Source organism: Penicillium oxalicum, chromosome III (assembly GCF_001723175.1).
Source record: "Penicillium oxalicum strain HP7-1 chromosome III, whole genome shotgun sequence".
Lineage (NCBI taxonomy): Eukaryota > Fungi > Ascomycota > Eurotiomycetes > Eurotiales > Aspergillaceae > Penicillium > Penicillium oxalicum.
The window spans coordinates 189,821-211,021 of NC_064652.1; the positions used below are offsets into that span (position 1 = coordinate 189,821).

The 21,201-nt window shown below is 50.8% G+C and overlaps 7 protein-coding genes across 7 annotated transcripts; 2 read left to right on the forward strand and 5 right to left on the reverse strand.

Moving 5' to 3' along the window:
• Positions 1 to 4,570: 4,570 nt before the first annotated feature.
• On the reverse strand, positions 4,571 to 4,918 carry POX_c03548 (uncharacterized protein; the record flags this gene model as incomplete). Its single annotated transcript, XM_050112443.1, has 1 exon — positions 4,571 to 4,918. The coding sequence occupies one exon, from the start codon at positions 4,916 to 4,918 to the stop codon at positions 4,571 to 4,573; it is 348 nt and encodes a 115-aa protein (XP_049969999.1).
• A 235-nt stretch (positions 4,919 to 5,153) lies between these two features.
• On the forward strand, positions 5,154 to 7,591 carry POX_c03549 (uncharacterized protein; the record flags this gene model as incomplete). Its single annotated transcript, XM_050112444.1, has 3 exons — positions 5,154 to 6,119; positions 6,206 to 7,483; positions 7,544 to 7,591. The coding sequence occupies 3 exons, from the start codon at positions 5,154 to 5,156 to the stop codon at positions 7,589 to 7,591; spliced, it is 2,292 nt and encodes a 763-aa protein (XP_049970000.1).
• Positions 7,592 to 9,916: 2,325 nt separating this feature from the next.
• On the reverse strand, positions 9,917 to 10,369 carry POX_c03550 (uncharacterized protein; the record flags this gene model as incomplete). The annotated part of the gene is made up of 1 exon (XM_050112445.1): positions 9,917 to 10,369. The coding sequence occupies one exon, from the start codon at positions 10,367 to 10,369 to the stop codon at positions 9,917 to 9,919; it is 453 nt and encodes a 150-aa protein (XP_049970001.1).
• A 1,316-nt stretch (positions 10,370 to 11,685) lies between these two features.
• On the reverse strand, positions 11,686 to 12,729 carry POX_c03551 (uncharacterized protein; the record flags this gene model as incomplete). Its single annotated transcript, XM_050112446.1, has 1 exon — positions 11,686 to 12,729. One exon carries the CDS (start codon positions 12,727 to 12,729, stop codon positions 11,686 to 11,688), a length of 1,044 nt encoding a protein of 347 aa, XP_049970002.1.
• A 909-nt stretch (positions 12,730 to 13,638) lies between these two features.
• POX_c03552 (uncharacterized protein) lies at positions 13,639 to 15,609 on the reverse strand (the record flags this gene model as incomplete). Its single annotated transcript, XM_050112447.1, has 4 exons — positions 13,639 to 14,057; positions 14,115 to 14,239; positions 14,300 to 14,394; positions 14,482 to 15,609. 4 exons carry the CDS (start codon positions 15,607 to 15,609, stop codon positions 13,639 to 13,641), a joined length of 1,767 nt encoding a protein of 588 aa, XP_049970003.1.
• Positions 15,610 to 16,905: 1,296 nt separating this feature from the next.
• Positions 16,906 to 17,853, forward strand: POX_c03553 (uncharacterized protein; the record flags this gene model as incomplete). Its single annotated transcript, XM_050112448.1, has 1 exon — positions 16,906 to 17,853. The coding sequence occupies one exon, from the start codon at positions 16,906 to 16,908 to the stop codon at positions 17,851 to 17,853; it is 948 nt and encodes a 315-aa protein (XP_049970004.1).
• Positions 17,854 to 19,299: 1,446 nt separating this feature from the next.
• Positions 19,300 to 21,071, reverse strand: POX_c03554 (uncharacterized protein; the record flags this gene model as incomplete). Its single annotated transcript, XM_050112449.1, has 2 exons — positions 19,300 to 20,831; positions 20,891 to 21,071. 2 exons carry the CDS (start codon positions 21,069 to 21,071, stop codon positions 19,300 to 19,302), a joined length of 1,713 nt encoding a protein of 570 aa, XP_049970005.1.
• Positions 21,072 to 21,201: the final 130 nt, after the last annotated feature.

A 21,201-nucleotide genomic window follows, 5' to 3' on the forward strand; every position in this document is an offset into this window, starting at 1 on the left:
AGGACGCACAGGGAAAAAAAAATCTGTACTTTACTCACTTCTGTATCAGATCTGTTCGAAACGATGGAACGAGACGCTGGTGGTGACTGAGAAATGGCTAGTTTCATGAGGGATCAGCTTACCGTTCACTTAGAATGATCAGGGCCGACCTGCAATCAAGCGTGTTGTCACCAAGAATTGATCTTTTCCTCTGTGTCACCCTGATCGTAGCCGGAGCCTGAGCTGGCTCATTCCAGCAAGGTTAGGAAATGGAGGTTATTCCCACCATCATATCTACGCTAGGATTGGTATACACCGGTCCTCTCCTTCGATCTCCAAAGAGTCCAGCCCTTACCCAGTCGTCGGCAACCGATAACCCTGTCTCCTGTCCTTTTCAGATCTTGAGCGAGGTACATCCTACGCAGCAGTGTTGGCATCACCGGTAAGAAGCTCCGGATCGAGGGTAGAGGGACTTATGAAAGGCTTTCCAACCCCAATTTTGTTCCGCTGTCCGCGCAATTGGTCACAAATCAACGCTGGCTGGGGAGCTTGCTTGGGGCATGCAGCCCGCGCGGTACTCATTATTCTCCGCTAATTATGGGTCAAATCCCTAGCGAACATCACTATCAACTTATCTTGTCGACGGCCCTTGAGGTACGTTGTCTTTGAGATCGAAGGTGAAATCCGCAGGGGATCAATTCAACAAGTACGAGAGCAACGAGTGTGTCGACGTAGTCATACTGCATGGATATTGTGCATGCATCTGATCCGCCCACAGAGGATCGGGGCTAATCTGATCTGGTCTGATCTGATCTGCCGGACAGTCCGATTCCGACTCGGACTGCATCATCCGATCCACCGCAACGGCGACGGGACAGCTGCGATCGCACAAAATGCCGCGCGAGCCGCATCAATCGTCCAGCCCGGCTGTGTTGAGTAGATTGGGACAATTGGGAGCTCTTCAGGACCGCTGATTGGAGATCAGAAGCTCTCTAGACACTCGATGTTGTACATACGTCCTGGAAAAGTCAAGACCAAGACCACGTTCGAGTCCTAGGAAAAATTATACGACACCCGTCTGCACTTATGCAGCTCTTGTATACGATGAGATGGTTTCCCAACCGAGATTCTGATACGGGCGGATCTACGCTGATTGGGCCCATCGGGGCCAAAAGGGGGGGAGGGGGGGGGGCAAATGAAGCGACCTTGTCCACCGAGATCCATGGAACGTGAGAATATCGTCTGACAACTGCAGCCGTTCCCGCACCACGCACGCTTTCCATGGTGGGGAGCTTGTTAGGGAACCGAGCGGCGTCGTTCGCTCTTTGGTGATTGAACCGTCGACCGAGACAGGGGGGAAAGGCCTCGCGGCGACAAAGTTCAAGGGACATACAAGGTTCACCACATTACTGTCGTGCACCGAAGATCTGGGGCCCGCAGTTAGAGGCAGACTGGGACGGACGGTTCGAGCGATCTGTCTCAAAAAAAAAACAAACTCAGGAGACTTGATGCGGACATCTCAGAGTTGCTGCGCGGTGCAACACCGCAGTGCTCTGTACTCTGGGGCAGATGGTGAAAGCCGAACGCCAGAATCCTCAACTCATCAAAATTCGCGATCAGATACCTTTTCACCAACAAAGAGGCCCCGTCCCTCATTCGTGTGCTCCCATCCTTCATAATGAGAGGTGACGAGATGGGGCGGAAATCGGTGGCAGTTTGGTCCTACCTTGCTCGCCCTGATCCCTCAGTATGGAGATGAGGTTCTTCTCTCCCACCGCCGAACTAGTATCATGTCCATTTGAGTTCGGTGCATGGCTATCCAACAAACCACAGCCCTGTCGACATCTGCTCCTCGACATCCCGTCAGAGCAACGCGTGCACGTGCCGGTTGGGAATCCACTCTCCGTCTCGCTGGGCGCGTGAGGATTCACCCGTGGGCGTGGAGATTCAGGAGGCTGGCCGAGAGGGACAGCATCGACCCCATCGCGATTCAAGTTGGCTCCATCTTCGTGGCGTCGCCTGTGGAAACGAATCTGCTGCTTTTCTCTTTTCTTGTCCTAGGTTGATTTTTTGGAGCTCGATTCTTTGGGGGTTCCTCATCATCTACTTTGGTTCCCTTTCGCTGTAGTCTTCCAGGAACCAAGTGATCGAATGTGCCACTGCCTTTTCTCTCTCTCTCTCTCTCTCTTTTGGCGGAATTCTCCCCGTCGTAGGGGATTTTCACTTCAAGACCAAACTCTGAACCTGCCGCAGCGATCAATGTCTCCGACTCCCCCGCGAGCTATCATGCCCGTGCTAAGTCTTTTTTTTTTCCTTCGTCCCAGGCACAGCCGCAACGTGCATGCTCCTCTGCGGCGCGACATCAGTCTTCAACGCATCAGATGCGATCGGCCTCCAATGAACATGGACCGAGGTAACTAGACCAGTATGTCCAATTGTAACCGTTCTCCCATCAAGATCAACGCTTCACTCCAGATCCTGGAAGCCTCCACCAGGGTTGCGGAATAGACAGGATGATATGAGCCAGGTGAGTAGGATTGCCAGCCGATGTTGAGATCTTTGGTGGTCGCAAGCCACGCGACCGACAAGTTGTCTTGTGGTGTCTCGAGACCCCTTCCGTAAAATCATATTGTGAGGATGACTATGCAGGCCATATTGCCCGTGCTGCATCGTACTATTGCAGCCTCTGCCTGAGCGGAATTGGCAAATCAGAGGGCGAGTCTCGCGAGTACCGTTGCCTCCGCTTCTGAGACACCGGCACTAATGCAGCCACTGGCATCGTCTACAGTTGCGGGTGAGACAGTGTTCAAAAAAAGACCCCCCCCCCCGTCATCATCGCTCGAAGAAGGTCGATCCTGGATTGGTAGGTACCCGATCATGATACCATGTCTGGCAATCGTTCTGTTTTCTCTCTTTTTTTTCCCCTTCTTTTTCTTCTAATGCGCTCCGATCAGCGATTTCATCGCTCAGCATTCCTCATTCTGCCTTTGAAAGCCGGGGATTTTCAGTGTCATGTTGATGGAGCCCACATTCATGACCTGGGAGTGATTGGGTGTCCGGTCGGAGGTTCTGTCTCCATCGCGATCTGATTTGCAGGTGATCCGCGTCGGAGCACATCAAAACAATTTATGATCGCGCATAAAAAAAAAGGTAGGTAATCCTCCCGGCATCGATGGCAGGTGATTTGATTTCCCATGTCTCCTCCGCCGGACCTCGCTCCACAGTCTCCATAATTAGGATCATAATGCGTCTGGCACTCGCATCGCCGAGACATGCCTAGGATCATGGGAATCGACCGTCATATGGATTCGCTGGTCAACTTTGTTCGTTTGCTTCTGCCTCTTTTGCTGCGTCCTCCTCCTCCTTCATGTCGATTCAATCTTAAAGACTGGGCAGCGCTTTGATTTGGGGTGCGATCCAAGTCAAGTCCATTCACAGTTCCACCTCTCCGACGGCTCTTTCTACCCTATCGGACAACGCCTCGGTCCCCCGGACCTGCATGGAAACAACAGTCGACCAGAGATTACATTCGTCGCCCATTGTCGGCCACCTGCCATCTATCGCCAGATTCAACCCCTCCGACTCTGGCTTCGGCAGCAGTCAAGTCGACCTCTTTCCCCCATCTCCACGCGTGGCCACAGAGATTCGGTCCGATTGGGGAAACCCTCCCCGTCTCTGAGCAGAGAGCCGTAGGAGGGGACGTACAAGGCTGGAAATGGAAAGTATCATTTTGCAAGGGTCATATCCGCCAGCCGCGAGGCTATCTCCCCGTAGAGCTTCTTTGCGGAATGCCCGTCTGTATATTGAAATGAGTTGGTTGGTCTCTGTGGGGGAGTGGATTTGGGGGGGGGGGGGGGGGGACCATCGAATGGAGCACTAGTGACTTTCGCCAATAATGTCAAACATCACGGCTGATCCAGTGTGATGGCCTTGAGAGATGGTCCTCAAACCCCGACAGGGCCTTTGTACAGCAGACAGCGTACGGGATTTCTCAGCTCACCAAGTCACTCGACTCGCTACAGCGTAGTCCACACCTTGTCCTTTCGTTCACACGTGTATTCTTTCACTTTGACCTGCGAGCCAGTTCATGGACGAGGTTCCTTTGCCATCGGGACACTAATTTCACGCTGGTCCGGTACCGAGTACCGGTTTACTTCCACCGTTCACTACTGCCACGCCGACAGCCAAAAGAGCCAACTGATACCGCGGTGGTCGAACGGCTCTCTCTCCCCCCCCTTTCCAGCTTCCACTTGGATTTCCCTTTTGCCCCCCCTTCCTCCTTCCCGTTTCTATCCAATTTCTCTCTTCCCCCCCAAAAAAGATCTCAACACCTTCCCTTTTACCCACCCCACCCTCCTCCTCCATTCTCTCCCCCTCTCTTTCTCTCTCCCAGTTTACCTCCAAGCGGCACTCCTCCGTGCCCTTCTTGGTGCTGGTCTCTTGATTCCTTTTGGGGGTCACCTCTTCAATTCTTGTATATGCCTCTCTGACATCCCCTCGCTTTCGTTTCCCCTTATCTCCCTCCCCCCCAAATCACGACTGGCCATCGTCGGAGGTCTCTCGTACCGACCTGGACTACCTTTCGTTTCTATCACTCGCCTGGTTTCGAGTTCCGCATTACACCTTTTTTTTCTTTCCCTTTTTTTTCCATCTTTGCTTGCCACTTCAATCCAGCCTTCAACATCGCGCTTATCACTCTTTTAATCACTGTACAACCATTAAGTTCTTGATGTTCATGTTTCCTCCAACAGGTAGGTTTTCCCCTGCTGCCCCTGGCTGACGCGTTGTCCCTCGCTCCCTCCCGCCCCAAGAACTGGTCCACTCGGAAACAAAGCTTGACGGCACGGGGAACAAGATTCTGCCTGTTTCGCTCCCTTTTCTTCTTCTCCCTCACCCGTCCACTCCCATACACTTTGGTCGTGATGATCGTGTCGCCCATCATCATGATCACGATAACATGAACTCTGCGCTAACATCCGCCCACGGGGGATCTTCGCACTAGCCCTCCATTCGGTTCCTGCACTGTCCTAACCTTCCCGCTCTCTATCCGACTCGATCAGCCATCACATCTCCTGTCGTCGTGGCCCACAAGTCCAGATCCAACACGATCATCGCGGGCTCTAGACGCTGGACAAATCTCCCCCGGAGCGTCTCGGTGAAGACGGGGAATAGCTATGGCTGCACTGGTTCAAACGATCTCTCAACATAGCAGCACAGTTCCCGTGCTCCAGACTCGTCCGACCTCCTCCTCCTCCAATAATACTTTCATTCCGCCGACGATCCCGAACTCAGGTCCCGTCTACCAGAACATGTCGTGGGGCACTTTCAATAACGGCAATACCGGGGTGTATCGCCCCGGCCACCCGGTTGTGGCACCATATGCCTACACCCCCAGTCTGAGTCCCGGTGCCCCATCTCCCACCGCTCAGCACCGCCAGTCGTGGGCGCCTCATCTGCGTCCGGAGCATCGAACTTCCTCCGCTCCAGCGATCCACCAAGTCGCACCGCACGGGTCTCATTCAGGGACCTCACGTTCCAACAATCCTGCAGCTGGTTCTGTATCCAATTCGTCGTCTTCAAACGCCTCCTTTCGCTCCCACCTCTCCAAAGACGACACGGCTCTCCCTTCTCGGCCCCTGAGAACGGAGCAACCGCCCCGCCCCGTGTCCATGGCCAACCTCCCCTCTCCCACCGTTCCTTCCCCTTCTGCCTCGGCGACCACCGCCAAACCATCCCCCAACCGTTACCGTCGTCCCAACCAACAACGTGCGGACAGCTTCCAGTCCCAGTCCTCCGGATTGGTGTCGACCCCTCCCGCGGTGGAGGACAAAGTGCAGAGTGGCTCCGCCCCCGTCCTTCGATCTCCCGGCCACAATCGTGTCTCGAGCGTGGATGATGCGTCCCCGCAGGAAAAATCACAGCCTGAACTCGCCAAGCGTTATCGGCGCCGGAGTTTGGGAACCATGGACTCAGCCACGTATCCCCACCTGGATCTGCAGCTTCCGACACCAGCGGCGTCGTCGCCCCAGCCGGGTGCATATGATTTCATCGCGTTTGATTCCGGCCCGCGACCCCGGTCGTCCCACTCCCATCGGGATAGCGTAGCCAGTGCCCATTCGACACAGTCCTCGTCTTCCTCGGTAAGTCTCTCATCTCTCTACACGCAAAAACAGGGTCGCCCCCCGGATGCGCAATGACATCTGACTAACCATGGTCGTTCTGCCAGCTTCGGGAGGCTTCTCCCTCCGAGACGGGTTCCACCACCGGCAAGGCCGGGCGGACGGAGGACAAGCGGGTCAACAAACCGTCGCCCCTGTCGCAGCAACCGTCCAGTACACCGGAATCCCCCAAGGTTGCCCCGGCCACGACACAGAAATCCACGACGGCGACATCACCCCCGGAAGCCTCGCCGGCTGCCAAGCGCTTGGCTGAATTGAAAAATGACCAGAAGCGTCCCGGCAAGTCACGACTCCGACGCGCCTTCTCCTTCGGCAGCGCCTCAGAGCTGCTGAAGGCCTCCTCCGCCCAGCAAACGGCTGCGAGACGCGAGGCGGCGGCAGCCGAACAAGCCCGCCGTGAGGCTCTTCGGGAAGAGTTAGGCGAGGAACAGGCGGCTATTGCGGAACAGCAAGAAGCAAGTGGGTTGGGGGAGAGTATCTACTCCCATCAAGGCAACTTCTTCCGTGGCTCCACGGATGCGTTGTCCGTCTCTTCAACCGCCTCCTCCGCCTCCATGATGCTTCGCAAGATGGGCAAGGGCATGAAGCGAGGTGGTCGGTCGCTGGTGGGACTCTTTCGTCCAAAGTCCATCGCGAGCGTCAGCTCCCTGGAAGGTGCCGGGGCGTCCGATCAGCCCATGGCCGCCCCCAAAATCTCCGTGATCAACGTTGAAGGGGAGCGTGCGGAGTTGGAAAGCGTAACAGTGAATCCAGATCCGCAGGACATGCCCCGCGGCGGGACTGTGTTCCCCAGATCCGAAGGGCCGTCGGAGCCTCGCCGATCCGTCTCCGTGCGCGAGCGGTCTCAGCAACGCAGTGTCTCGGATAATACCGCCGACACGCGTAAAAGTATCATGGGAGGAGATCGTGAGCGTGCAGAAGTGCTGTCCAAGATTCGCAAGACCAGAGGCATCCTGAAGAAGACTCACTCGGATCTTGGAGTCTCCTTACACGGTCGGGCACAGAACGGCAGTGACTCGCCTCATTCCAGTGCCCCGCCCACCCCCGATGATGGATCCCGGGCGGCTCGCCCCGGCGAGCACATCAAGATTGCCGGCGAGGACTACTTCATGTCGCAAGGTGGACGGTTCACGGGGGATGACCCCAAGAGCGCCCCGATGACCCCTCAGCCGACCTCACGAAACATCATGTTCAGTCCCCGCATTCAGTTCCACGACACCTGGCCGAGTGGCGAGTACGATCGTCGTGGTGACATTGCGACCTGCAATCGCTTAACACCGCTGCTTGCCCAACAGATTCGGGAGGAGATCAACAACTTTAAGATGGTAAGTGCCCGCACCGATCCACCGGGCCTTTTGTGGTCAACTGCTAATCCGTGCGAGCAGGAGATGGAAGTTCACGAAAATTCCAAGATTTACACGCACTTCATCTGATTTCCCCTTGACTTGGTCGGAACCATCCGGGCAAGGCGAGTTGGATTACCATGCTCGATTGTCCGCAAGCATTACACCCCACATCCATAGATCTGCATTTCTTTTGGCGATCGGGCGGTGTTCGATGAGTATTGATTCTATCTCTTTTTTCTGTCGCCGTCGCCGTGTCCCACACCGTGCCGCTTGTGCCTCGCCCGGAATGCCCTCCCCGAGGACACCGGGCGGGGCGCACCTGATTGCGTTTCTTGAGAAATGACTCTCAATCGCATCTCGACACCGGATTCATGCGTTTCATCTCTTTGGCGGCTCGATGTCCAGGCATTGGCTTCTTCTTATAGCGTACCGATTTTCCAGTGTGCCTCTTACGTACCGCACCGTCTTACCCAATTTGTTGCTTGCAAGGCCGGAGTGTTCCTGCTACATGACTTCTCCCGCATCGGCACTCTGGTCTTATGAACATTGCTTTTCCACGTTCTTCTCCGAATTTCACAAGAGCGATCGTCAAGCCCCCTCATTCTCTTTTTTTCCCCCCTCTCATTGGATTCGTTCTGATTACACTTTGGTTGCTGTCCTTTTCGCGTGCATTCTCATTGAAACATTGTCATTGACCACCGGGAGCGTTTTGCAACTTGGGCCTACTTTTTTTTCCCGTGTCTGTTGATCTTCCTACTTTCTTTTTTCCCTCCATATCTTTCCCCTCCAATTCTCATCTGTGGATTTTTTTTTTCTTCACCTCGTGTCTCATTTCGTCTTCAAGCACATCATTTTATCATGGTCATGTCAGGCCTCGATCTTCTTTATCGGATTGTTTCCTTGAATTATCATCTTCACTTCTCGCCTAATTGTAGCCCGAGCGTTGGTCATTTGCGAATCTCTTCGTTCCGTGGGAAGGTAAATGTAAAGCCGCGTAGCACAAAACTATCCTAGAGTCAGCATGGCCCTGCGTCAGCATCCGATGAATGCGAATGGGTCCGATCCGTTGGAAACGTGGGAATCAGGCAGGTACCTATTGGGAGGGAGGGGTGCAGTCAGCTCTGGCCACCTACCAGGGCTGCAATATTGTATGCCGAGGCTGCTGGGTGGGCGGCTGCGATTAAGCTCTGTCGCTAGGTCGTACGCTGAAACGCATTCAGCGGCATCAAGTAGTCCGAGTCGGTATTTTTCAGGTACCGAGTCAATTCCGGAACTTTGGGCGAATCCCAAGGGATAAGCTTAGACCTATCCATTCCATCCCGTCCAGGTCCAGCGGGAAAGCATTTTCGATTCCAATCCAACTTGCGTCCCTGTATTCGGACCGTGGACCGACGCGGATGCGGAACCATGGTCGTCTCTCTCGATTTCCGCATTATATTATAGTTAGAGTGGACGATTTCCATTCCACCATCGTCCAGGTCAGACAAATCTGATATATTCCTCTCCCATTCCTCCTGCTTCTAATGGGTATAGGTCCAGTCGGAATGGACCTTTTAGAAATCGCTAGATTCATGAGCATTAGGGGAGGGGGGTTTTTTTGTATTGAAGTGAGATCTCGAGAATTGGGCAGGACACTGAATCAAATGATTCATGTAGATAGCGAGTTCCACAAATTTTCAAAGCATTTGCGATGAAGCTCGATCGACTAGAGGTCAATTGGAAAATTCGCGGGGACTTTGAGTGTTCTAGGTAGTTGGCAGTTGAGTTTGGTCGAAATTGATGATGATGGATGGCATGGGTTATATAGTTTCGGAGCGGATGAATCCATCTTTGACTACCTTGGGCTGGCCCGGAGGACACTTGGATTTTTATACGGAGAGGTAGGTAGGCTTGTATATATGCTACCAGACCGAATGAAAAGATGACATCACCAAACTAAACACCCCCCCCCCCCCCCTTTTTTTTTTTTTTTCTTTTAACCTACTAGGAGATCATCGAGATAGGACGGCATTCCCGGGGATCTAGACCGCTTATTCTGATCTTATCTTGATGGATGTGCATACCTGGTATGAAAGTCGCATTCCTTGAAGCTTCCAATTAAGCTACCGGGTCCACGTTTTGTCTTCTCCAGCCTAAGGAATGCAGATTATAGGGAAACGCCAAGTCTTCCCCCCCCCCCTGTCTGGTCTTTCAACCACGTGTTTCCCACTTCGGGGAATAGATTGACTGAATTTGAAGATGAAATGACAGATGTTTCAAATGGAACTCGGTCATTTCGGGGTTCTCGACCCGGGCGGTTCTGATCTTGGCTTATATGTTGCTCATGCTTGGCGGGGGGTCACCTCCATCTATTCCTTCACTACATACTGGATCCGACACTCATAACCCAACGCACCGCCATGGGCTGACTTCCTAGTACTCATATGGCGTGCGGACTTGATGAATGGAGACGCCGACTCGAGCTTTCTTCCATCGTTGCCCACCATAGGAACACCAATACCTCTCTTTCTGATTCCAACCCGATATTCTGGCCTGTCCAGTATAGAGCAGACTTCCGTCCGGCGCCAGCTGGCCACGGAATTGCGGATTGAATACAGAGCTGCTCTCATCGAGACTGGGAACATGGCAATAGCGAATCACCTTTCCTAGTTTGTGTCTTTTGGTAGTGAGCAGTGAGGTTGTCTTTGCGCGAGAAGCCGTGTTGGCACTCAGGGATCTAGCTAAAAAAAAAGAATCATCATTCGAGTGGATTTTCATGTGGCGCTTCAGGTGGCCTTGGTGGAAGATCTGCTCTGAAATAACGGTCTGTAATGTCATGAAGTCGTGTGATGAGTTGTTGCATTGACAGAGTTCCTCCATGCGCATATCTGTCCATTGAGCCGCGGGGAAGGGACTTGGATGAGGCAGAACAGAATACAAGGCATATTCAAACGAACCGGCCGCATGATGAAAAACGCATGGTGACATGCATGTCTTCTCAACCACCACAGGCCGTATTTTTCCACAGCCGAGGATTGCTCCCATAACTCCCGTGCTCGCCCGCTATTTTCTATAACCGACCCATGGTCACATCTACTTCCACCAACCCTTTTGCCTCAGCCTCCCCGTCTGTCACCCATTGCCCCTCCTCCACCCCTCAGCCATCAAACCATCATATGCATCGGTTCTCTAACAGCCCAGCACGAACTCACCACGACCAAGTCCAAAAGTGTAAAAGCCCGTCCTGCTCACCAGATTTTGACTCTGAGTAGAAGATCTTCATCGCCGTTTTTACAACAAATTATCACTCTTCTAGCGCGAGTCCAAGGCAGAGAAATGCTCTAGTCCAACTCGCAAGAAACTCGTATCCGCAACAAAGTCTTTGTCCGAATTTTCGACTTCAGCACTGCCCGCATTCTCGCACTTGCTAGCAGAGATGCAACCAAATATGAACAATCCAGTAAGACCACGGCTGGCCCCAACGAAGCTCCCAGCTCGTTCGAAAAGTGAAACACAACACATGTACGTACACTGATATATAATTGTTGTATTCTGCACATCGTTCGCAAGGGGTCAGCGTGAATGAATTCTTCCATCCATGCTGTACAAGTCCGGCGGGTCGGAGAAAGTACTCACTCAGAGATGTTCCAAACTATATGTTGCTCTTGACCTTGATGGATAAGTCTTAAGCCGATACAGCTATCTCAATAAAAACTGAATTGAGCCAAGTCATATTGGTTCAGTATTCAATCTCCGCTGGGTACGCTTCTGCAAATCAGCCCAAGAGGATATACTATTTACCAATTTCCTCCATTTGTAGTGAGCAAAAATGGGTCAAAATACCACACGGAGTCATGATCAGACTATTATCTATTTTCACAACGCGGTTGATACCTATCCCCTGCATATATGTGGCGTTCTCATTCCACGATGAGGTAGTAGTTATTCTGTAGCAAAAATAACAAGTTCGGACGAGCATACCCGAAATTGATCCCAGGGTTTACGTCGGGGTAGCTTGTATTGGATAGAGAGGTTGGCGCAGGTTGGTAAATGGATGATATGAATGATTGATTGCCAGTCGAAGTTGGGTTGTTCTATCTTCTATTAAACAGGGGACAGCTGATAATATCGACATATCTAATCTTAGCGTTTGAATGGTGTCAAATTATCCTTGAATGAGATAATACTCATACACAAAACTCTCACGAAGGCAGTTGCAGCCGGTTTCGAGCAAGATACTCATAATCTGGCAACGCCGTCTTGACCCAGTGGTGTAGCTTATCAGCCACCTTATCACCAAATTCTATTCTCCATTTTCCATATTCACCCTCGACGGTCAGGCCATCAAAGGTTTTTCCTGGCGTTATCCCAGTTGACGAAAGGAGTGTTGACCGTGTGTGTTTCCGTATAGTGTCCTCTTTTTGCAGCTCTTCATTCGGCACCGGGTCCCATTCGAATTGGACCTTGGACGAATCTAATCCAACCAAATCACAAAAGTGAAGGACAAGCTTCGGGTCCGTAAGAATATCATCTGCATCAAGAACGATCGGAATCTGCCGTGGACTTTTGTCGTTTGGTGATTTTGTATTCACGGCAAGAAACCAGTCAAACATGTTCCGGGTCCATCGCAGAGTAAAAACCTGCTTGAAAATGGGTTTCGTTGGATCGATTGGGCTACCCTCGCCCCGAATGTCTTGTATCATGCGATAATACGAGGGGAACGCAAGGGCTGGATGGCGGATGAGAAATGCGGGAACACACTTGAGTAGAAATTCGGATGGGAAGACACTCTGGTTATAAGGAACTGCCGAGTTCACATCGGTTGCGTCGTTCAACACCCCAAGGTCTATCCTCCACGGATGTTCCGGTGCTTCATCTTCATGCACGAAGGATGCTTGAACTGATGGCGAGATGATGAACGGTGTATGTTCCTTGAAAACAGCCATTTTCTCCATTTTGTTCGCAGTTCGTAACAGTCCTTGAAGATTATCTGCACACGAAGTGTAAACTTCCTTGAGTGAAGTCCACTCTTTGTTCGTCCATTGAGTAGACGGGCAGTCGAGGAGCTTCATTACTTTGATCTTCTGAAACGCCGGCAAGAAGAAATAGCCACCGCTTTCCACCGACACAGCGTCGCTTTGATTCGGTATGGAAAGCATTCGCATCAGCAGGTTTGAAGTGGTTCGCGGATATGTGAAAATCAAAAGAGGCTGGCGAGATTTTCCATCTTCCGTGTTCTCCTCCATTTGGATGATCTTTTTATGATGTTGGGCCCGGTAAACAGGCTGACTTGGATACGCTGGAATATCGAATCCACGGACCGCAGCTCAGATCGTGGAGCAATAGGATGCGAAGAAGCCAGTTCGCTGCTGCCCCTTTCTTGTGAGTCGAAGATATACCCGAGGCGAGGAGAAAGAGTCTCACGAAAGAAATTACCAGGAATTTAAGAGAGCCCAGCCAAAGATCCTCGGCAGGACGCGTGGCTTCAGACTAAGCTTATCGAGATCTACCATGCCCAGGGCTCCTCCTGGTCTTACGCCAGTATGCTCCACCTGACCTTCGTTGGTCTCCTGGGGCTCTTGATGTATTCTTCCTGAGTACTCGTTCAAAGATGCGTAAGCCCACAATCTCAATTCGGAATTCAAGATTGACATGATTTAACTCTACTTGTTTTCATTCAGTAACAGGTTCGGACACCCCCGACCGACACATTTCTGTAACTCATCTATCACATTAGCTCAAACACGCTTACACCGCCTTTTGTGCTTCCCACAAAGATATTGGTCAAGCAGGAGATCGGCACTATGCAGTGTATAGGTCTGCTGCGTGCACCAACAGCGGCAGATCCAGCTGGAGAAGTTTGCCGATGATCGTGAGTGCTAAGAAGGGGAATAGTTCTCCAAATTGCCCTCCCAATATCGTAAAAGCCAAGCCGTTGTCCCCTTTGGCTGACTATATGTGCACAGATCAGTAAAAGGAGATTGTTCTGTGAGCAGCTAACGCTTAGCTATAGGCATTACGGAAGAATATTTCTCTCGTCTCGACGCGTGTCATAAACACATCTACCGTTTACGTGGCAGTTTCTTCGCAAGGTAGAGGGCGTGAGTCCCAAATGAAAAAATGGGTCTGCAACCCGTTGTGGTCTGACTCTATACTCATAAAGTTATACCACCCCAGTCCCAGGCTTTCTTCCCGGGCAAACGCATTTCGAGTCCGAGGTCCCATTTTTGCAAATGAGTTGGATCTGCACTAGGGCCCAAGTACATGTCGATGGCCTTGTTGCGCGCAAGCTTGCCTTGGCCACTCACTGGGATCTCTTCATCCACAATTACACGCAGTAGGGTAGGTTGCTTATACAACGGTATGCTGGGTGATAAGTCTGCCCTTAGTCTTTTCAGAGTGAGCTGTGACCCGTCAAGATGTGGTCCGGGTCTCAGCCGAGCCAATGCCCCGACAAGCTGCCCGTGCGTTTCATCAGGTACTGGAAGGATATATCCTTCCGCAATGTAGGGAAGAGAGGTCAATGCAGCCTCTACTTCTAGCAAGGGGACAATGTATGTACTGAATCGGGCAACTTCATGCAATATGGTTAGTGCAGGTCAAACAGCATATCCTACCGTCTGTAACTCACAGTCAGCCGATGCCCGTCCATCAAAAATATAGAGTCCGTTGTGGTCCACATGAGCGAGGTCTCCTGTCTTGAAGTAACCGTGGTCGGTCAAGGAATCGTGAGTTTTAGCTTGATCGTTAAAGTAACTAGCAATGATAAAGTTAATGAAGGGCCCCAGATGCAACATCTTTTGAAATCCTTCTTACCCTTGAAACATGTCCGGAGCTTTGAGAAGTATTTCGCCATGACCAGCTTTGGACAATTTCACGTCCATACGAGGTGCGGGCTTGCCTAGGATTGCCTAGCAAAGTGGCCATCTCAGTAAAATAGATCATAAGTTGAGCGCATGAAATCCAGGCATATGAAGATTGGAAAGATGACAACATACCAGGGTTGGATCAGACGTCATCGTCATCTTGTAGGATAAGGCCTCCCTCCCGAATTCTGTCATGCTATATTTGATCTGAAATTCTGCGCTGAGCATTCCCAGCCAAAACTTTTTGACCCGGGTTGTCGCCAAGCCAGCAGCAATCCAGACCACCTGAAGGTTTCGAACCCCAGCCAAGTACGGGCTCAGTTCTGATGATGGCAAATGGCATAGCTTTTCCACGTAGTAGTCCATCAGGTGGGTCCACATGACCGGAGGTCCAAAGAGGACAGTGATACCGCCAGCGGCGAGCCTCTCCCAGACAGAAGCTGCAACATAGCCCGTGGGGAAGATCTCCACACATATGCCGGTTGATATCAAGTCCATGAGGTTCATCACCCCGGTGATGCTGTGTGGCGGCCTTTGGTAGAGTACGCGACCACCAGGCTTAGTCCCGCTGATCAACCTGGGATCGAAAAATGCCCGACTGTGAACCACTCCTTTCGGGGGCCCAGTTGTGCCCGAGGTAAATATCATCAAGCCAGGGTGCGTGGAAGGAAATGAAGTACCCTTCTCAATGAAGGGTCCACCTAGAGCCTGAACATGTCGGCGCATTGCCGGCCTCACTGAGATAGGAACATTTACAATGTCATTTCCAAGGAGGACCTCAGCTCTTCCACCGAGATCTGAAAATCGAGCGCTCTGGTCTAAGCCAGTCACGATGCATTTAGCACCACAAAAACCCAGCAGCTCAGTTATCTCTTCAGGAATAAGCTTGGTTGCTAAAATGATGACAATGAGCCATTGCTTCGTATACGGTAGTGTATAGGACTCACAGAACGGAACCACGCCAAATCCCAGGCTGTGAACTGCATACAAGGCAACAATAAAATCATAGCTCATCGGACACAGAATGGCGATGTACGCATTGCCCCCTTTGAGCCCGTCTTCTCCAATGAGTTCATTGGGCAGTGCTCGTCGAAGCACGTCTTGGAACACTAGTATGTCCGAAAGCAGTTCTTCATAAGTGACTTTAGCACAGTTTCTGGGGTCATCAATAATTTCATGTTCAATCTCCTTGGAAAGACGCAAGAGGTGCGAGTATAACGGCTCGTCGGGAAACCCTCGAATCGACTGTGGTACGGTCATGGTACCTTCAAGTTATTCGCATGCAAGCAGATCGTGAGAGATGGATGAACAAGGTCAAGCATTACCGATCCTCTTCATATTATAGTGTGGATTTCGCATCGATGTACTCAATTACGCTGAGTATTAATTACTCCTCCACTGTACTCCTTTTTGCTCAGTAAACAAGTATCTCGGCATCATGTAAGTGCCGAGATCCACTGGTCGCATGGTCCAATCATACGCGGCTATGATTTTTTTTAAACTTACTCATGTTTGTGAGATAGAGGGTTTGTGCAAAACGAAATAACGGTCAGTTATGGATGTGGATATATAGCGAAGATCACTTACGTAGGATAGAAAGGAAAATACTTAAATGTGAGTATACACCGCTAGGATAGGGTTTAGATGGTACTAATGCAAGGCTTCTTGAGATTTTCTTTTCCCTTCTTGGCGGCCCCCCAATAGATTGTAAATACTTATTTCTCGAGCCTTGTAGCATATTCGTGGTGTTTCCGACGTGAGCAGTCAAAATGAGAGTACATGGAGAACCAAAGGGTCAGCATACCTGTGCGTAGGCAGACACATAGTTCGTTTCCATTCTATTTGCCCTATGAAACCTGGACATGGTCAGGGTATTTCTTGTAGACCCACCACGGCATACGAGTTAGAGATCTGCTGTCTGTCGGTCACTACCCGGAGCCGCAAATGCTGGACCAAGTCGGCGTAGCTGAAAACTAGTCTATATACGCTAGGATCGACATTCTAGTCTCTTGGCAGTGACAAAGCACGGCTACCTCATAAACTTTAACAAGTTTGTGCACTCGGGTTGGCTACTATTAATTCTTTTCTCCATAGGCCCGACGAGCTGTCTATCGACAACTACCTTACTTTCTTGAAGATAGAAGGACCACACATGTATTCCAATTGATACATAGATCATTCTCACATGCGAGTTCAAGGTTTTACCTCACAACAAAAGTTACCAAAGACACCAAAAGACGGTATGATTGCCAGATGACTGAAGATACACTACATAGCCTAAGACATAAGGTTAGCTTTCAGAACAATTTTCCTGGGACAAGTAAGTAGGGCGAACGAGTTCTCAACCTGGGGTCAAGAGTTCTATCTGTGGATATGAGTGAGGTCATCCGTGGATATTCAGTGCGATCAGCGGTGAACAAGAGTGGGATTTGGGGCGGCTGAGCCTGTCTGTTCCCAGCAACATAAGGCGGGCTCAGGTACCTGCGGTGCGATCTATCATCAAGAAGATTTCCTCTTTCACTCACATTTTCGACATCCTTTCCAAGGAAATTCACCATGACTGTAACTCCCGAAGCTGGCGTTCGTTCAGATCTGTCGCAACAACCTGCAGTTGCCGAATATCGCGACGAGGAACATGGGGAGTCTGTTGGCGATATTACTATTGGCGAATTTGGATACAAATACCGCATCCACGATGGCAGAGTGATGCCACCTTTTATCGGGGCAGAGCGGTACAAGATGACACGGAGCCTACCTATGAAAAGCACAGATATTTGCTTCGTCTCATGGCCAAGATCTGGTTCAACCTGGCTGTCATACATAATTGTTTTGTTGACTGGCGTCGAAGGCGAAACGCTGCGAGACTCTTTCCACTGGCCGGAAAGTGGTTGGCTCTACGAACGAGACGAGGCCGCTCTCCGGGATGCTAAAGACCCCCGCATCTTCGCATCTCACATGCCATTTGATATGGCCCTGGGTGGCAACCCGACAAAAACTCCTGCCAGATACATCTACATTTCTCGGAACCCGAAGGATGTTTGCACTTCGTGCTACTATTTTGACCGAGAGAAGAGTTGGAGTGGCTGGTACTCTGGAAGCTGGAAGCATTGGCTGAACATGTTTATTGAGGGTCAATGTCATCGAGGTGACTGGTTCGACCATGTTCTAAGCTGGTGGGAACAAAGAGACGCCAAGAACGTTCTGTTTCTGAAGTACGAAGATCTCCTCACCGACCCCAAATCCAAAATCCGTGAGATTTCTCAGTTCCTTGGTCTCGATCACGACGATGCGGCGTTGGAGATCATCACAAAGAAAGCCAGCTTCGGGCTGATGAAGAAAAGCAAATTTACAGGCATGGGCGATATCAAAGAAGCAGGAGATTTCTACCGCAAAGGACGAATCGGATCATGGAAAGATCAGTTCACTGTGGCTCAGAATGATGCCTTTGACAAGTTATATAGGAGTCGAATGGCCGGGAGTGGACTGGACTTTGACTTTGAATGATAGGCTCAGCCTTTCTCAGAAAGTTGCATACTTGTAGCTACAATTTCTGTGTATAGTCGATATTCTGTTGCCGCCAGATCTACATCATGGATAAGAACAAAATTTGTTCATAGGGCATTGGCCAAGAGATGAATTTATATGAGGTGAAGTTCAGGGTAACCTGCTTTAAATCCTTACGATAACAAGAGAAATTCGCGTGTCGGTACTTGATTGAGGGCCGGACATTTGACCCCGAAGTCGCGAGTCTGGGTAGTGCCGTCTACCAATCAGCTGGGTTTGTATTCTATCTGTGAGTCTCAGAGGCCATAGGAGCTATTGAATAGCCCCATAATACTAACACCTGAGAGAGTATGCCCTCTCCAGATGTTTGATTCTCAAGCAGTCAGGTGTTCTGAGGGGTTTTCTCCCAGTCATGGGTTCCCCTCTTTCTTCTTCTTCTTCTTCTTCTTCTTCTCTCTCTTCATTTTCAGACTCCCCAATTCAGATGTCTCGCCTTCAGATTGCTTCTTTGCCGCTAAACCTGTAGGTCTATCAACGCCCATCATGGAAAATGGGCTCATAAAAATCGATTCACAGATAGTTTTAGTGGAGAGGTATAGAATGTTGCCGGAAATGATCTTGGATAGATATGAACTTTTCTCGACGCGCGAGGTCTTTCTGCCCTCTTTACTTGAAGTTTTCAATGAATGCTATTTGCTGCCATAGGTTTCAGGTAACCCTTCCTCGCGTACAGCGAACGATAGACGCATCTGGCCAGATACTTCTATTTTGAATTATGGTATTCACACAGCTGCATGTCGAAAGAATAACAAATGAATCACGTTTATTCCGGAAATTCAGTTACCTGCCGCGTACTGGCTCATAGGTACCGGCTAGGTACGAATGATTGATAAATTTATTTACAAGTATTACAGGCGGGATCAGCTATCTATATGCCTAGGCAAAAAAACAGGGTTGTAAGTTTTGGTTCTCGAGAGAAAAGTGAAGCAAAAAACAGGATGGTCGAAAAAAGGTGGTCCGATGACAGGTACAGAGGACTGACAGTATCCGCTTGTGCTGTTTTGAGGTGTGTCCTGGATATAAATGTATTTGGCACAGCGTTCCACGCCTGTGGGATATCCAGTAGAAAATTAATTGATCTGTCACGGGGACACATTTCTATCATGTCATTTTTTGTGTCCAAGGAGCAGTTCATATGTAATCACTACATCCATACCTTATCTTTGGTAGTAGGAATGAATGACATGAAAAGCCAATAACTAATGTTTTGAATTGATCAAATGGACTGGACGCTTCAAAATCTGCGTCCAAGGTAGCCATTTTCGGCCTCGGATTTACGCACTGGTCATCTACAGAATTGGTGGGTGCACCTCGTCGCTCCGTGGACAATGATCCCAAAGTACAACTGATCAAGTGGTATGCCTTTTGTATGAACGGTTGCTCGTCCTAAAATCCCAGCTCGTCCTCTTCATCAAAATCGCCGGCGCTGCCCATATCCTCCTCATCTTCGAGGCCCTCGAAAATCATGAATTTCTCGTTCTTGGCATCGGTCTCTTCCTCAATGAGATAGCCGTCGCCGACTTCGCAATCTTTGAGAACAGAGTCCTTGCCAATCACCGCTCTGCGACCCACAATACACCCGGTAAGCGTGCAGGAGCTGTTCACGACAGCACCGTCCATGATCAGACATTTTTGTAACCGGGCACCGGAACAGATCTTGACATTAGCGCCAATCACACTCTCCTTGATCACGCACTTGGACTCGACTGTAGTGTTCTCGCCCACCAAGCAGTCAGCCTTGGTAATGGTGGTTCGCTGCGCAACGCCATCCGGATTGGCAATCTTCTGGGGAAGAGCGAACGGCGAAGCAGCGGCACCGGCTTCTTCAATAGACTCGAGTTTCGCAAGACGAAGAGCTGTGGATAGCAGGATGGCGCTGCTGTCTACGCGACGGACAAATGGTGCAGACCCCCGCTGGATGTACGCCAATAACCGGGGGATCTTTAATTGTTCTTTTTCAGCGCCAGATGGAGCATTGGAGACCCTCGATGCAAAGGATGTGGCTGTGGTGGGTTTGCCAACATTGATGTTTGGCCTCGAGCTTGTCGTCGACATGGCCAGAAGATCAATTTCCTCTTCTATTGATTCGCCGTCGTGGCTGGCGCTCTCTGCACTGTGCCCGTTGTCGCGGTGGAAGATCTCATCCATCCCCAGCTTCTCGCCAAGTCCTCGTTGCCACTCAGCCTTCGCCCAGAAACCAACGAGATCTTCGCTAATCGACTGGAAGGTCTCTTGTCGAAGGGCCAGTTCCTTCACCCAGTACGGGAATATATAGAGGTGGGCGTCGCGGAAAGTGGTGAGCACTTTGACCCGAGGATGCGTCTCCACGAGAGAATGTCGGAGAAGCAGGCCCTTTTCATGCTCCATTTTCTCCTTGACGGTCGCCATCGGCATTGAAAGCACAACTTTGGAGAGATTGTGTCTCAGGGCAGCGGGGCCGTCAACGGCGTGTGAGACCGCGGGAGACTCGTCGTTGTCGAGAGGAGCGATAGCCAAGAAGTCCGTGCCCTCCCCTTTGACTGATTCTTCCCGATCTTGAGTCTGATAGAAGACAGTTAGACCACCGCGGCGCCCTCCCAACTCACCACCAGGTCCAGATGAGGTAGGACCGTGGGCATTACGACCTTCAGAGACTGTTGATGAACCTCCCAATGCACTCTGAGATACCATCCATGCCTCCAAGAGTGACTCGCCCGAAATTTCGCACACCAAGTCGCACGGAAGGAGGAGGAAGTCGGTCTTGATGCAAGCTTGAACTTCAGGTAACCGAAGTAGCTCCGCAGTTCCCATATTCAGGTCAAGACCCTTTGGCGCCAAGACAGACGGGGACGGAGATGGCAGGGAAGTAAGATGAGGATTTTGTTGCAGCGCAGCTTGAAGAGGGGCGGCTGTCGAGGGAGGCGTGATAAGGGTGATATCTGCGGACAACGCTTGTTAGCCTCGAGCATCCTCGTAGAGTGTTCTGAAACTCCCCTACCAGTAATTCCTGACTTCTTGAGCCAAGACAGTTGGTAGTAGATCAGCGGCCTATTAGCCAACGGGATCAAGGCTTTTGGATACTCCTCATTTGTGGTGAAGGTATTCAACGAGACACCAGGCCCACAGAGTACGAGAGCCTGAATCCCAACACTGGGGACAACTGCTGACGGAGGCGGCATTGTGCTGGTGCTCTGCTCGAAACAAATTCAAAGGAAGAATCAGATACAAGCTCGGCAAGAGGTATTGGGCCCCGCCGCAAGAAGACTGAATGATGCGTCACGGGTAGTGGCACTACTTTTTAATTGCTCA